Source organism: Crocodylus siamensis, chromosome 6 (genome assembly GCF_052110815.1).
Source record: "Crocodylus siamensis isolate JL-2025a chromosome 6, ASM5211081v1, whole genome shotgun sequence".
Classification (NCBI taxonomy): domain Eukaryota; kingdom Metazoa; phylum Chordata; order Crocodylia; family Crocodylidae; genus Crocodylus; species Crocodylus siamensis.
Genome location: NC_143400.1, coordinates 86,328,483 through 86,342,802, shown reverse-complemented (window position 1 = coordinate 86,342,802; position 14,320 = coordinate 86,328,483). Strand labels below are relative to the sequence as shown.

Here is a 14,320-nt window from a genome sequence, read left to right as displayed (position 1 = left end):
ATTTTATGCATAGTTCCATTTCTATTTGCATCAAATCCATTTACCAAAATGTTAAAAGTCAATGTTTTCTCAGTTTTGCAGTGGACTACATTGTACATTACAGCAGGGGTGGCCAACCGTGGCATGGGTGCGACAAAGTGGCATGGGCAGCCTCTGTGTGTGGCACATGGCAGACAGGGGAGGGGATATGCCAGTGGTAGATAGGGTAGTGAGCAGAAAGAAAAGCACAGGGTAGGAAGTACCAAAAAAACAAAAAACAAAAAAAAAAACAGAACAGCAGCTTGGTCAGGAAACACAGGGCAAAGAACAAAAATCTGAGTGGACCAGATTGGGTAAGGGGCAGAAATAGGAGAGAGTATAGAGCAAATATGTGGAATTCTGCCAAAAAAGTTTGGCCCCCACTACATTATAGTATTTTCTTTTCTTTTTTTTTTTATTTCTACTTCTTTACACACTGATCATCATATCAGTTTATCAGCCTTTACAGTGGTTGATTACATTAATATTTCATCAAGCTTTGCATTGTAAGACATCTTCTCTGACTTTATTCATGCCTCATACTTCAGATTTTCTTACAATTTAAAGGGGAAAAAAATTATGTTAGGTAATCCACTAGGGCAGATTATGGGATTCCTCTGTCGAGAAAGGGAAAAGTCAGTTCAAAGACTTGCATGGAACATTCAATCCAGCATGTCTGTCTAAAAGAACAGTTTCACGAAATATTTATAAGAAGAATAATGTAATGTTTGCAATAAAATCACAAACTCCTCATAGGGGTCAAAAACACTCTAAAAGTAAATCTTTTTTCTAGGATTTTTAGGTACTTAATTCAAATCAATCCAAAACTCCCTTTTTGACAATAAACACACCTTTTGTGGGAATTCAAATATAACACCATGGTAAGGTGACCATCTTTTTAAAATGGAAAGGACACATTTCTACTTCTTCTCTCCCGCATCCGCTCTGCCGATGGCACGGCCAGAGCAGAGCCAAGCCAAGTCAGGGTGGATGTGGGCTGCCCACTGAGGACTCGGGGCTTCCTACCCTGCTTCTCTTCCCCCAGAACCCCGCACTGGCCTCATGCCCCCTGCTTGCCCAGAAGCAGTGGGGGGGTCCAGAAGCTGTGGGTGGGCAAGGGGTGCATGGCCAGTGCTGTGCTGCTGGGGGACAGCATGGCAGGGAGTGCCAAGGCTTCAGTGGGCAGCCCGCATCCGCCCCTCCACCATGCACAAATCTATGGGGCACATACCTACCTATGCCCCACCCCCAGGAGTGCAGCCAGTGGCAGGGAGCTACCAGCCCCCATCCCATGGACATACTGCCTTTGGCTCCATTCTGTTCCCCACCCCAGCCCCGAACCTTATGTGCCAACCTGGTTGGGCAATGCCCCCAGCCCCTGCTGCACTCCCTCCCTCACTGTGGAGGCCTCAGTCTTCACTCTCCTATCCCCCTTGATTTATAGGCTTACCTGCAGGGACTTTCTCTCCAAACTGCCAGACTATATTCCTAGCCACGTACATGTGTGAAGGCATGTACATACACTTGACACCCAGCGTGTCCCGTTCCCAGCAGCCCCAAACAGCCTACAAGGGGAAGCCTGCTGCTTCCCAAGCCGGATCCCTATAGGATACTGCAAACCCAGGACAAATGCTGTCCTCTGGTCATGCAGCCCGGGACTGGGACCTGATATTCCCATTCTAGGACTGCCCCACCCAATTAGGGATGGGTGGCCATCCTACATCACAGTGAGAGAACTGGAAAACAGATTGAGCTGCAAAAGTGACACATCAGTATCTAATTATAGTTGTGTAGGAAAGGCTGAGTTTTTCTCCAGGGTAAATGCACAAAAATATCAAGTTATCTACATATTAATATGTAATTTCTCTGCTTGTATAAACAAAAGTGAGACTAAACAGACGGTGTTCATTGTCCAAAGTTATGAGGTACAGGAAACAAAAACTCATTAGCAGGTACAGTGTTTACCACTTCAGGAGGGAAGATCCTGTTTCCTTGGGCAATCCAATTGCCCATTGTTGTTTTTGAGGTATATAATCTAATTTTCTGCCATTGTTTTTAAACAATTTACCATGCTATTAGTAACACAGGTTGGTTTGTTTTTTTACTATATTTATTTTCCTCTTAATGCCATATTTTTTTAAAGTCTGCTAGAAAAGGGGAGATGGACAGACGGACGTCTCTTTTTAACATACATATTTGATGTCGATGATAGATCTCACACATATGTACATACTATGTTAGAAGTAAGCTTTCCAAATAGATACTTTAGATTTATCCACAGAAATCACTTGTAACAAGTCTTAATGTTGAGTATGAACTTACTACTTGAAACACAATAATAAATAAGCTCTTTTCTTGATACTTTTGTTTGCAGGTTACAACCCGTAGCTAATGTACACAATTTCACTTAACCTTGACTCCCAGAATAAAACAAAAGCAAGAAAATACACTTCATCCTCTTAAGATGAAATTTATAGGTACCATTATATGGCTATCAGCTGCTACAGAAATAACTATCTGAAATTCCACAAATGTAAATAACATTCTTCTTACATAACAGTTAAAGCAAAACTTTTTTTTACTATTTTTGCAAAATGTAAAGCACAAAAAGGAAAGTAACTATCTAGACACATTCCTGCATCAAAAGTAATGACAGCTTAGATGTTCCTTGACATGGTTTCAAATATTCTTTCAAAATGCATTATCTTATACTTTTTCTGTAAAAGGCTTTATTGATAATGCACCATCATATTACTTTTTTAGCTAGAGAACAGGTTTAAACACACACACTCAGAGCATCCTGCCCATTCTGGAATATTTAAATTTGAGGAAAAGAGTATCAACAGTTTACGAATATAGCCAAATTCCACAGTAACAAAGAAAAAGTATAGACATGTGATTTTTATATGGATAGTACTAGTGTTTGCAAAGTCTTCTATATAATTATCATCATGCATAAATATTTTCTCAGGCAAGAAGCTATGAAATAGAACTACTGTGCTGGTAGCACTTACAAATGAGGCTCATTTCCTACAGCTTCAGTATGCACATGTTGGTAATACTGTCTTTTGTGCACTCACAGCAGAGGAAAAGACTTTCCACCGACAGCTCAAACTGGTGCACAAATATTAATAAAAAGGTCACAGTCTGGGGGCTTACCCTGGGTCAAATGAAAGAAGCCCAGGACCATCAAAAGCTATTTCCAATGTCCAGCTGAGAAATCTGAAACAGAGAGTAACAAAGACAGTTTGTGACAAAGCTGACACACAGTCCTCTAGAAGGAACAAAATCAATTGTGACATTTTTCATTTATTTGTAAATGCCTCTTTGGCAGTACACTCACTCAAAACGACAGTTGCCTCTTACAGAATAGAGGAGGTGATGGTAAAATAGAGGAATCCTGACAGTTGCTTTAATGAGATTCTGCATTAGGACCACTCTAACATTCCCCTGCACAGCCAAGGAGCATACCTTTCACTTTCAATCTTGTGCCCCTCCTAATTTGGAAAGCATTAACCCTATGAAAAAACTGAACTCAGCCTTCTTGTATTGGCAATAAGGCTCCATTTCCTCCTTCTCTCCCAATCTCATCTTTCCCACTGTAAGAAGGAATTCCATAAACACTGAATAGGTGCAAATGCAATGGACCAACCATTAAGTTTCTGCCTCCCATTCATATTGGGTCTAGCTGTCAAAGCCACAAAGGCCTTGAGAGTGAGGTATTATTATTCTCAAAGTATCCATAAGGGTAGCAGAAAACAGCTTCTTATAAGAACTCTACCTAGTCCGACACTAAATAAGTTGCTGCTGAAAAGTGTCTGCAAGAATCAGCAGCAGCAATATCTCCATTATTCCTGACTATTTCAGAGTTTTGTATTGTATACATCCTCTGTTTTTGTAACTGATTGCACACATGTATTCCAAGTTTAACAATTTTCTGGTTTGAGCTTCGTTTAGTCTGACTTATCTTCGGTTTGTTAAAGTAAGGCTACCTCCACACCATTTAGTGTAAACCACAAGGTTTACCTTCAACTAGGCTCCCTGCCTCCCCATCCACATGGATTCAGCACAGCATGAATCCATTCTAGGAGAGCCCTTCTAGGAATTACTCTACCTACTACTTGTCTCTCCTGCTTTGTATGGCTTTAATTATAGATAGTTGAGGGAGTGGGGCGCAGAAGACTAAAAGTCAGGAACAGGAAAGTGTGGGACTTGCGGGCAGACTTTCTCTGTTCTCAACCTTCAGCACCTTGGTGAGCTCTGCACACCCTGGGTACGGACATGCAGGCAACAGACTCTGCCCCAGCTCTGGACCATGCTGGCACTGCTGCAAGATCCCAGCTCCAGCCCCGGGCCAACTCCCCGCCCAGCCATGCACCCTACCAACGCTGCTGGGGCTGGTCTCCATGTAAACCCTAGCCCTGCACTGTCATGCCACACCGCTGCTGGGGTCTCCATGGAAACCAAACACAGGAACGCAAGCAGGGGCTGCTGGGAAATGGAGTCCAGCTGCCATCCAGATCCACCATTTTACCCACCCCTGCACTAAAGACACTGGTAGAGTCTTTATTGGTAGAGTAGGATAGGAAGAGCTAAACCTCAGAGTCCTAAGTTCAATACAGTCTCTGAGGCCAGGCCAGACTCTAGGCATGTGTCACACTTAGTGATTTTCACTGAAGACAGTTGGCAGGTATGGCCTTGAAGTCACCCATAGAATCAAAGGATATGTCTACAGTGTTACATAGGTTACTCTATGTCATAAACCTAAATAAAGAAAATGGAGACTGCTTAACCATATTTCCCCCTGATCTTGCTGTCCTTACCGTCCTTGAGATGTCTTGGAAGACAGCAGGACACTCTTACATGACTAAGAATTACTCATAGAAGTAAGGGCTGAAGAGTTGAAGATCAAACCCTGGCTCTTTTAAGACCAAAAATACCCTATTTACTCAAATCCAATGTAAGGTTTTTCACTTCAGACAATATTGGGGGCGGAGAGTCATCTGAGATTTGAGTACCTGCCTGGAGCAGACGGCAGCTTAGCTCTGGCTTTGGCCCCAGACTCAGAGCAGAAGCCAGAGCTAAGCTGCTGCCTGCATTGAACTAGAGTAACTCCTGCGACAGGGGAGGAGACTTACTGCCAGGGAAGCACGGGGGAGCCTTACTTGTGCAAATTCAGGGGAGATCACACAGCTTGCCCCGCAACCAGTGCCTGACTCCTCAACCTATCTTCTGCTTCAGCTCCAGCCCTTCCAGACCTGGCCTGGTCTGGCCCAGGGTTGCTGCCACTCTATCTGCCTGGAAGAACAGGGCTGGGGTCAGGCCAGGGCTGTCAACCACTGCATGCCCCAAAAATGGAGCTGAGCAGAGCAGAGCAGAGCAGAGTAGCAGAAAGTAAGCAGCAGCGGGGTGGGCAGTTACAGGAAATAGGGAGAGCAAAAGGCAGGGGAAGCTTGGACAAACAACTTGGGAGGAGCATAAGAATAGTGCTTGGGCATGCAGGAACGAAGTCGGGAAGGTGAAAGCACAACTGGAGTTGCAGCTAGCAAAAGACATGAAGTACACGGTAACAAGAAGAGTTTCTACAAGTATGTTAGCAACAAGAGGAAGGTCAGGGAAAGTGTGGATCCTTTATTGAATGGGGAGGCAACTTAGTGACAGATGATGAGGAAAAGGGTGGAAGAAATCAATGCCTTTTACATTGGTCTTCACAGACAAGTTCAGCTCCCAGACTACTGCACCAGGCAGCACAATTTAGGGAGAACTTGAGCATCCCTCAGTGCTGAAAGTACAGGTTAGAGATTACTTAGAAAACCTGGACGTGTACAAGTCCATGGGGCTGGATGCAGTGCATTCAGGGGTGCTGAGGGAGTTGGCTAATGTGATTCCAGAGGCACTGGCCATCATGTCTGAAAACTCATGGCACTCAGGAGCGGTCCTGAATGGTTGGAAAAGGCCAAACATTGTGCCCATACTTAAGAAAGGGAAGGAGGATCCAAGGAACTACAGGCCAGCCAGCCTGACCTCAGTCCCTGGAAAAAATATGGAGTAGTTCCTCAAGGAATCCATTTCCAGGCACTTGGAAAAGAAGGTGATTAGGAACAGTCAGTATGGATTCACCAGGGGCAAGTCATGCCTGATCAACCTGAATGACTTCTAAGATGAGATAACTGGTTCTGTGGATGTGAAGAAAGCAATAGATGTAATATACCTTGACTAGTGAGGCTTGTGATATCGTCTCCCACAGCATTCTTGCAAGCAACCTGAGGAAGTATGGGTTGGATAAGTGGACTGTAAAGCGGATAGAAAGTTGGCTAGATTGTCAGGCTCAGTGGGTAGTAATCAATGGTTCGCTGTCTAACTGGCAGCCCGTATCAAGTGGAGTGCCCCAGGAGTTGGTCCTGGGGCCAGTTTGTTCAATATCTCCATTAACACTCTGAAAAATGCAATGGACTGCACCCTAAGCAAGTTTGCAGATAATGCCAAGCTGGGGGGTATAGCAGATATACTGGAGGCTAGGGCTAGGATTCTGTGCCACCGGCAAATTGGAGGATTGAGCCAAAAGAAATCTCATGAGGTTCAACAAGGACAAGTGCAAAGCCCTGCACTTAGGACGGAAGAATCCCATGCAGCGCTACAGCCTGGGGACTGACTGGCTAAGTAGCAGCTCTCTAGAAAAGGACCTGGGGGTTACAGGGGACACTAAGACAGATATGTCAGCAATGTGCCTTTGTTGCCAAGAAGGCTAACAGCATACTAGGCTGCATTATTAGGAGCATTGCTAGCAGATCTAGGGAAGTAATTATTCTGCTCTATACTGCACTGGCAAGGCCACATCTGGAATACCATGTCCAGTTTTGGACCCCTCCACTAGTTACAGACAAGTTGGAGACAGTCCAGTGGAGAGCAGTGAAAATGATTCAGGGGCTCGGGCACATGACTTATGACGAGAGACACTAGGGAACTGGGCTTATCTAGATTGGAAAGAGAAGACAGAGGATTTGATAGTAGGCTTTAACTACCTGAAGGGTGATTCCAAAGAAGATGGACCTGGACTTTTCTCAGTGGTGACAGAATAAGGAGCAATGGTCTCAAGTTGCAGCAAGAGAGGTTTAGGTTGGATATTAGGGGAAAAAACTGTCTCACTAGTAGGGCAGTAAAGCCTTAAAACAGGTTACCTAGAGAGGTTCTGGAATCTCCACACTTGGAGGGTTTTAAGGCCCGGCTTGACAAAGCCTTGGAAGAAATGATCTAGTTGGGGATGGTCTTGCTTTGAACAGGAGACTGGACTAGATGACCCCCTATGGTTCCTTCCAACCATAATTTTCTATGATTCTAGGATTGTATAGGGAGGCAGGCACAGGCATAGTGAGGCAAGGAATAAGGGCAAGCAGCAGGGGGAAGAAGTGGTGGAAGGCAGGGAGTAGAGGACAGGCACAGGCAAGGGGGCAAGGGAGACAGGCAGCAGGGGTCAAACAGGGCGGGCAAGGGGGAAGGGGCACGTGGCAAGGGGGCAAGCACAGACACCAAGTGGACAGGTGGCAGTGAGGAAAGGTGGTAAGAGGACAGGCACAGGCACTGGGGAGCAGAAAGCAGGCAGCAGGGTACAATGCGTGGGGGGCAGGCAAAAAGGGCAAGAGGTAACAGTCTGGCCCCCTCAGCCCCCACCGGTGCTTTCCCTGCTACAGCAGTGGGACTGTGAATTTAAGATGACCTTCCACTAATTAGATTCTATATATGGAAAATTACAGTTGAAGTTGTCTTGAAATCCAGTAAATACAGTACTCATAAGCAACACCATACTAATTACAACACAGAGGTTACTAGGAAATGCAATCCATATCGGCTGCTAACTCTTAAATTTTCTAGGATGTCTGCGTGACATCCACATAATATTCTCTCCCTATATGCTCTGTATTCTTGTTTGACACCTAAACAGCAACACACCTACACCCACACACCCTAATACATTTGCAATATTGAATCTTCTGTATTCTCTTTTTCTTAAAATAACATGCAAAGGGAGAAATGTATTTCATTCCAAGTGTTAACTGCTCATTTATGATTAGGTTTGGCAGGATTTAATTTTTTTATCAGTAAATGTCAATAAACATTGATTTCACCTCACGCTCATGGACAAAAAATATTTCCAGTGTTAATAATTGAGACAGGAGAAGAATAGAAGGGAGTCACAGGCTGGAGTACAGAGGGCTGGTCTCTTTAAACAAGAAAACAATGAGTGGCCTAATGACTCATCAATTAAGCATTTAGTTGCTTGTTCATAGGTGGGAGGACAGGGAACTGAGCTGTAAAGAGGTAACAGGCTACTTAACTCCCTGGGGGCTACACGAAGGGAGATGGGGGGAAGGAATATTCGAGCTGGATGGGAAGCAGTGGCAGGGAGATCCTGATGCCTGAGTAGGACAATTCAGCTAGAACCAAGGAGAGACTGTAAAAAGAAGTGAATGGCCTACTAGTGAGACAGGTATGTGGACAGAAAGACTCCAGTTAGAAAAGACACACATTTTGGTGTTTTCTTGGCTATTTTGTTGGGCTTTTTGTTTGATGGGTTTTTTTGCCATCCTGGGGGCAGAAATCTTTGTTCTTAATTTAATTAAAAATTGATACAAATCAAAATAAATGCTTTAAAATAGACATTGATATTATCTGTTGCAATTATATAAAAAAAAAACCTGAATTCTGCCAAGCCTATTTATGATGTATAAAACCGGCATAGATTCTTTAAAAAGTGTTCATAATACTAGGAATCTCATGCCCAATAAAGCACAGGTTTTAATTCAAGTGCTAGGCCTGCTTAAAGATACACAACTAGTTATTGTATGATACTTGCACATCTGCACTGTACATAATGTGATATTTGCAGGGTATCAGGAAACCAGTGCTGTCCCTCCCTTCCTTTCCCTTCAAGGGAGGGAGAGCAGACGATCGAGATACTGGGTGTTCGCCACATCTGAGAGAAGTATACAGCCACTCAAGTTACATCAGGAAAAAGGAGATCTACCTGGTAGATATCTGATCAAATTTCTTGTGGAAGAGAGAGTTTTCATTCACAAGAAATCCATGGAACAGCTCTGTACTCTTTTCGTGCTTAAGGAAAAGAATTTCTCTTAGCATAAATGTAATATCCATTCCCAGCCTCAAAAAATTAGCCTTCACATTTAAGATCATCTCTTGTCAAGTATTTTTCCTTTAAATGTCATGCTGAACATTATGTACAGTGTAACCAGTACATGTTATGATTTTTGAGCTTGTACGACTCCTGTTGAAATTAAAATCAATAGGTGAAAGCCTTTCAGGTTGGACTCCTCTTGCCAAAAAAGAATAAAAATTTCAAAGAAATTTGGTACATTTCATGGAAGTTTCCTGTGGCTAATACCCATTCTCAAAATTCCAAAGACATTTCATAGTTAATTTCTAGAGACAGTTAATCTAGCAACCTTTTCTGCTTTCAAAGAAAAGGGGAAAGGGCCAGATTCTGACCTCAGTTTCAGCATTGAAATAATACTGAACATCATGACAGTTACTCTGCCTTTAGTCTGATGGAAGAGAGATCAGATTTTAGCCCTGGGGAAGACTGCATTACAGTACAGATGGATGAACTAGAGGCATAGTGGAGTAATACTGACTAGCATCACAATCCAGAAGGTATCCAGGTTTCCCTCGCTTTATGCTGGTTCTGTATGTGCAAATTTGCTTTTATACGATGATCCTTTTTATACCATCAATTCGTTATATTCAAGGTAAATTCACTCTTAGGCAGTCGGTGTAATGGAAGCCCACATTCTGCTGCTTTGTGTGCTGTACTGTGGGAGTGGCGCACACCAAAATATAGTCTCCTGTGTGGATCTGTGCTCCCAGCTCGTTGTCTGTGAAATGTTTCTGCAGTTGCCATTCCCATTATGGTAACATGCACCACCACCCTGTGCTTGTGTGTACTGTCTGCTGTTGGCAAGTACCAAAATTGTCTTGTAAAAGTGGTAGAAATGGGTCTGGGGATCAGTACAGTCAAGGTTTTGGAACATATCTCTATTTGTTACATTGGAAAGTAGGTTCTCTTTATGCGAATTCGAGTTACGCGCCCTTTTCCACAAACGCACGTACAGCATAAAACAAGGGAAATGTGTATAAATTTTAATGATGTCACTCATAAAATCTACATTTTAATGGTTACAAAAGAGAGCTTACAAAGAAAACACATAAATCATTCAAGAATGGTGTTGGATATCTGTTAACTTAGTTTCAGAACTAACAGCCTTTTCCATCACCAAATAACCAAAATATGCTTTACTTATATACACTTGGACAGAAGAAAAGCGACACACCATAGTTGAAATAGTAATTGACAAAAAGAATAATTTGTACTACGAATATATTATTTTTCTCCCAACAGAACAGCTACAATCAGATTGTAGTTTTCTCCAGTTGATGCTTTTTTTTTTTTTTCCCCCAAAACGGTTACAAATTTTTTTTAGAAATCGGAGCCATGCAGTTTGGTCACATAAAATCCTATGATTATTTTTGTTTTTTGATGAAACGCAAGCATGTAACACTTGTTCAGATACATTCCGAATTTAGTTTCTACAAATCCCCAAAATGAACCTTTACATCAGCAACCTTGATAAGAGTTTCTGGAAAGTAAACCTGAAAAGAGACATGGCCGTAAGTGAAACAAGTTCATTAAAAAATGTATAAAAAATGTATTATTTTCACGATTTGTTGAATACAAATAAGCAAATGTTATTGGGTCAGAGAGAAGGGAAGTCTTGACCAATGAGTATTAACTGCTATAGCTACTCAGCAGAGCATGCTCCTTGAATCTCTTCACTTCCTTCAGCCAGACAGACTGCTCTCCTTAAATTCCAGCTACATTTCCCACTCTGTGCAGTGGCAGGAACATCTGGTCTTTAGAAAAGAAATAAAAGCTACAGCACATCTTGTGTTTCTAGGAATTAATGGCTGTCAAGTTTATACTTAGGTTCCAAAACTATTTTCAAAATGTCTTGCTTCCAATAGCTCCACAGTAGCAGCTCCTGGGAACTCAGTGAATATGAAAAATAGGCCTACATCGCTCTGAGATGGAGAGGGTGAGCTAGAAAAGAGGCATCAGAGGCAGACAAGACAAAACAGTACTTGGCATGCCAGTGCAGGCTCAACCAAGTTTGTATGTGCAACTTGCCAGACAAGTTGCTTGTCACACATCGGACTCAGCCACTCAAGAAGCTGTGGTGGTACCCAATAACACACCAAAGGTGCAACTGCTATGGTCTCCTGAGACCAGTGGCTGCCAATGAATGAGCAGCTCCTGGGAACAAAACGTATATATGAAAAATGGGAATGCCTCTTTAAAAGCATAATTTTGGGGTTGGATTTTTGAAAATAGTGTGAGAGAATTTGTTTTAAAATAAAGAAGAAAAAATATATGTGCTTTGAATGCCCTCTCATATAATCTAGTCTTAACTATCATTTGCCCATGTAAAAATATCCAGAGATTTTATAAGTTTGATGTTTAAATTTCTATGCATAAAAATTAAACATTATTCATGTAAATGCGTGCACACACACACACGTTGGATTATATATTTGTAGAATTCGATACTAGCTTCAATGAGCTAAGAGTAATTTCCTGCATATTTGCATAGTGGTAGCATCATGGCATGTTGATGCAGGCTGGCCAGAAAACAAGGATCTCATTTAGGGCGGAAACAGATGTTGTCTGACATCTCATTTGTACCACCATAAAACAAAAAATACGGGGGATCAAATGGTGAGTTAACAGATGTCGCTACCTTTTGTCATGCCACAACAAAGGAAAATCAGTGGCATAAGAAAAGGGAGTAACAGACTGCTACTTTATTGTGGCAGATGTCTATTAGCTCTGTGGTAGGAAAGTAGAGCAGCCTGAGCTGCTCCTTCTCTCCAGCCAACCCAGAGCTCCTCAAGCCCGCAGAGCACCTCCCTGCTTTCCCTGCTTACAGTCACCCAAGGGAATCCTGGGTGTCTTTCCATAAGGGAAATTTGGCTTCAATCACAGGAGTGAGCCTGGCTGAGTGGGGAAAGGCCTGTTTTCCCTGCTTGGCCAGACCCACACTCCTCAGCAACTGTGGAGGATGGGGTCTGGCTGAGAGGAGAAAGCAGGGAGATCACATCACCCCCTGTCCAGCCTTATCAAGGGTGAGACAAAGGGTAATCTGTGTTTCACCCAATGAAGTAGATGTGCTGTGATGTGACATACCGCAGCACATCTGATCTACTTCATTCAGCAAAGTCTATCCCTAGGGCTTAGTGGAAAACTGCAGGGTTGGCATTTGTATTCATTCTGCACTAGAACAAAATTACATCTTTTGAAACATATGTACATGTGTGTGCACGCATGCACACACACCCCTCTCTCTCTCCGACAAGGAAAGAGATAAACTGAATTCAGTGTAATGTGGCACTGAAGGAACTCCTTTGGGATGTGGAAGACTAAGAGATATGTAGAGAAATGGTGGCCCTAAATTGAAATGGTGGGTTTTAAAAACACCATTTCAATTTAGGGCGAAGTAAACCCCCATATCGTGCAAACACTCGTGCACTTACCTGCCTCTCCGGCAGTGGGAAGGGGAGGGCGAGCTGCCGGCAGGGGGAGTAGTCCCTGGGCTGCGGCGGGGGAGAGGGGAAGAGACTGGTATTTCCCTCCACAGCAGCGGTGGCCCCCACCACCTGCCCACAGGCACCCAGCCCAGGCAGTCCCAGGGAGCACTGCAGCCATGGAGGGAAGCACCGGGCCTCCGCGCAGCTCAGACAGGCAGGCAGGCTCCAGGGAAAAGGCAGACAGGTAGGCAGGCAGGCTGCTGCCAGGCTGCCTGCAGAGCCCCTGAGCTGCACAGAGCCCGGTGCTTCACTCCGTGGCTGTAGGGCAGCAAACAAACTCCTCGGAGTTTTAATTTGCTGCACCCCAAGTCATTTAAGGTGCATTATGCCACCAAAATTTCTACAATGGCTGGAATTACTCAATAGGCTGCTGACGCATGCCAACACCACCACCATTAAAGCGGAGCAAAAGCATTTAACTCGCTTTAAAGTGTAGTGCACACATGCCCCTCGTTTCATCTACACACAGCCTAAGGTTCAAAGTCCTGCTCTATACAATTCTGTATAGGACGTGAATATCCCACATGCCATGGAAGTGTCCTTCCTAACGATCAGGCTATGCTTACATAGGTTCAACTTCCATTTATTTCCCGTCTAGCTTTGACTAAAAATCCTACCCCGAAAACACAGAAAGAATTTTAGTTTTGATGAATACACAGGAAAAAAAAGATCAACTCAACCATTGACTTGATTGACTTACTTGTTACTACACAGAAAATACTTATGAAGAAATTAGTTAAAAATGCATGCCTGATATACATGCTATGTTTATACCTTCCTAAATCTATCATGAACTAACAGGGCAATGTGCAAGACGAGGGTGAAAAATGGCAGGATGATAATTATTTCAATATTATAGCTAAGAATAAGGGAGTTATTAGTAGAATCTTGTCTTAAGTTAGGCATAGAGTCCAACTATTCCCTTCCATGCACCCAAGATAATCACTTAGCAGCTAGGAGGCTAGCACTGCGCTGGGTGTACATCACAAAAAAATTATTTTTTTGCTTGCAAGTTAGAGTTACCAGAAAACATCTTAACAAACAAAATCATTTAAAATGACAAACATTTAGCTTGCAATGCAAGTAAGCTGTGCAAATCACATGATATTTATGGGCAGTAAAAACCCCATTTTCATACAACCACAGATTAGACCCACATAACAAGCGTAAAGCGCCTGAAGCAATACAGTTGACACATATGCTATGGTAGCCCTGGTGGAATAGGTACTTTGAAAATGTAAAATGATGTTTTATTCATGTTTTCCTCTAATAAATCATTCCTAATGCACCAGTGGGTTGCACTGCCACTCTTCTATCCTATGCTCCACTCATAAAGCTGAAGGATGAAACTGAGAGGTTGGGTCTTAAGTTATCATTTTTATTACTCTAGTTGGTCTACAATTGCAGCCATACTTACTGTCGCGGGGCACTCCCGCGCCCCGCTCCTAAGGAGATGCCCCGGGAAGGAGAGAGGTGTAACAGGGCACCAGGGTGCCTGCTACTAGCAGGAGGAATAGGGCTGCTGAAGCACCCTGGAGCAACACAGATGGGGGTTGCTAGGGCAACCAGGCAGGTCATGTGGCCAGGAGGGGGCAGGGCCAGGCCCTTATAAACAGCTAGGCCAAAGCCTAGCTAGCAGTACCCTTCT

The 14,320-nt window shown here is 43.4% G+C and overlaps 1 protein-coding gene across 2 annotated transcripts in view; it reads right to left on the bottom strand.

Annotated features, from left to right (window-relative positions):
- The window catches only part of NAALADL2 (N-acetylated alpha-linked acidic dipeptidase like 2), a 1,083,795-nt gene that overhangs the window by 1,019,264 nt on the left and 50,211 nt on the right, over positions 1–14,320 (bottom strand). For both annotated transcript variants that reach the window (XM_090052131.1, XM_090052132.1), the window contains one exon: positions 3,178–3,240. In XM_090052131.1, coding sequence (XP_089908257.1) covers positions 3,178–3,208 — 31 coding nt within the window. In that variant the 5' untranslated portion in view covers positions 3,209–3,240. The remainder of the gene's footprint in view (positions 1–3,177; positions 3,241–14,320) is intronic.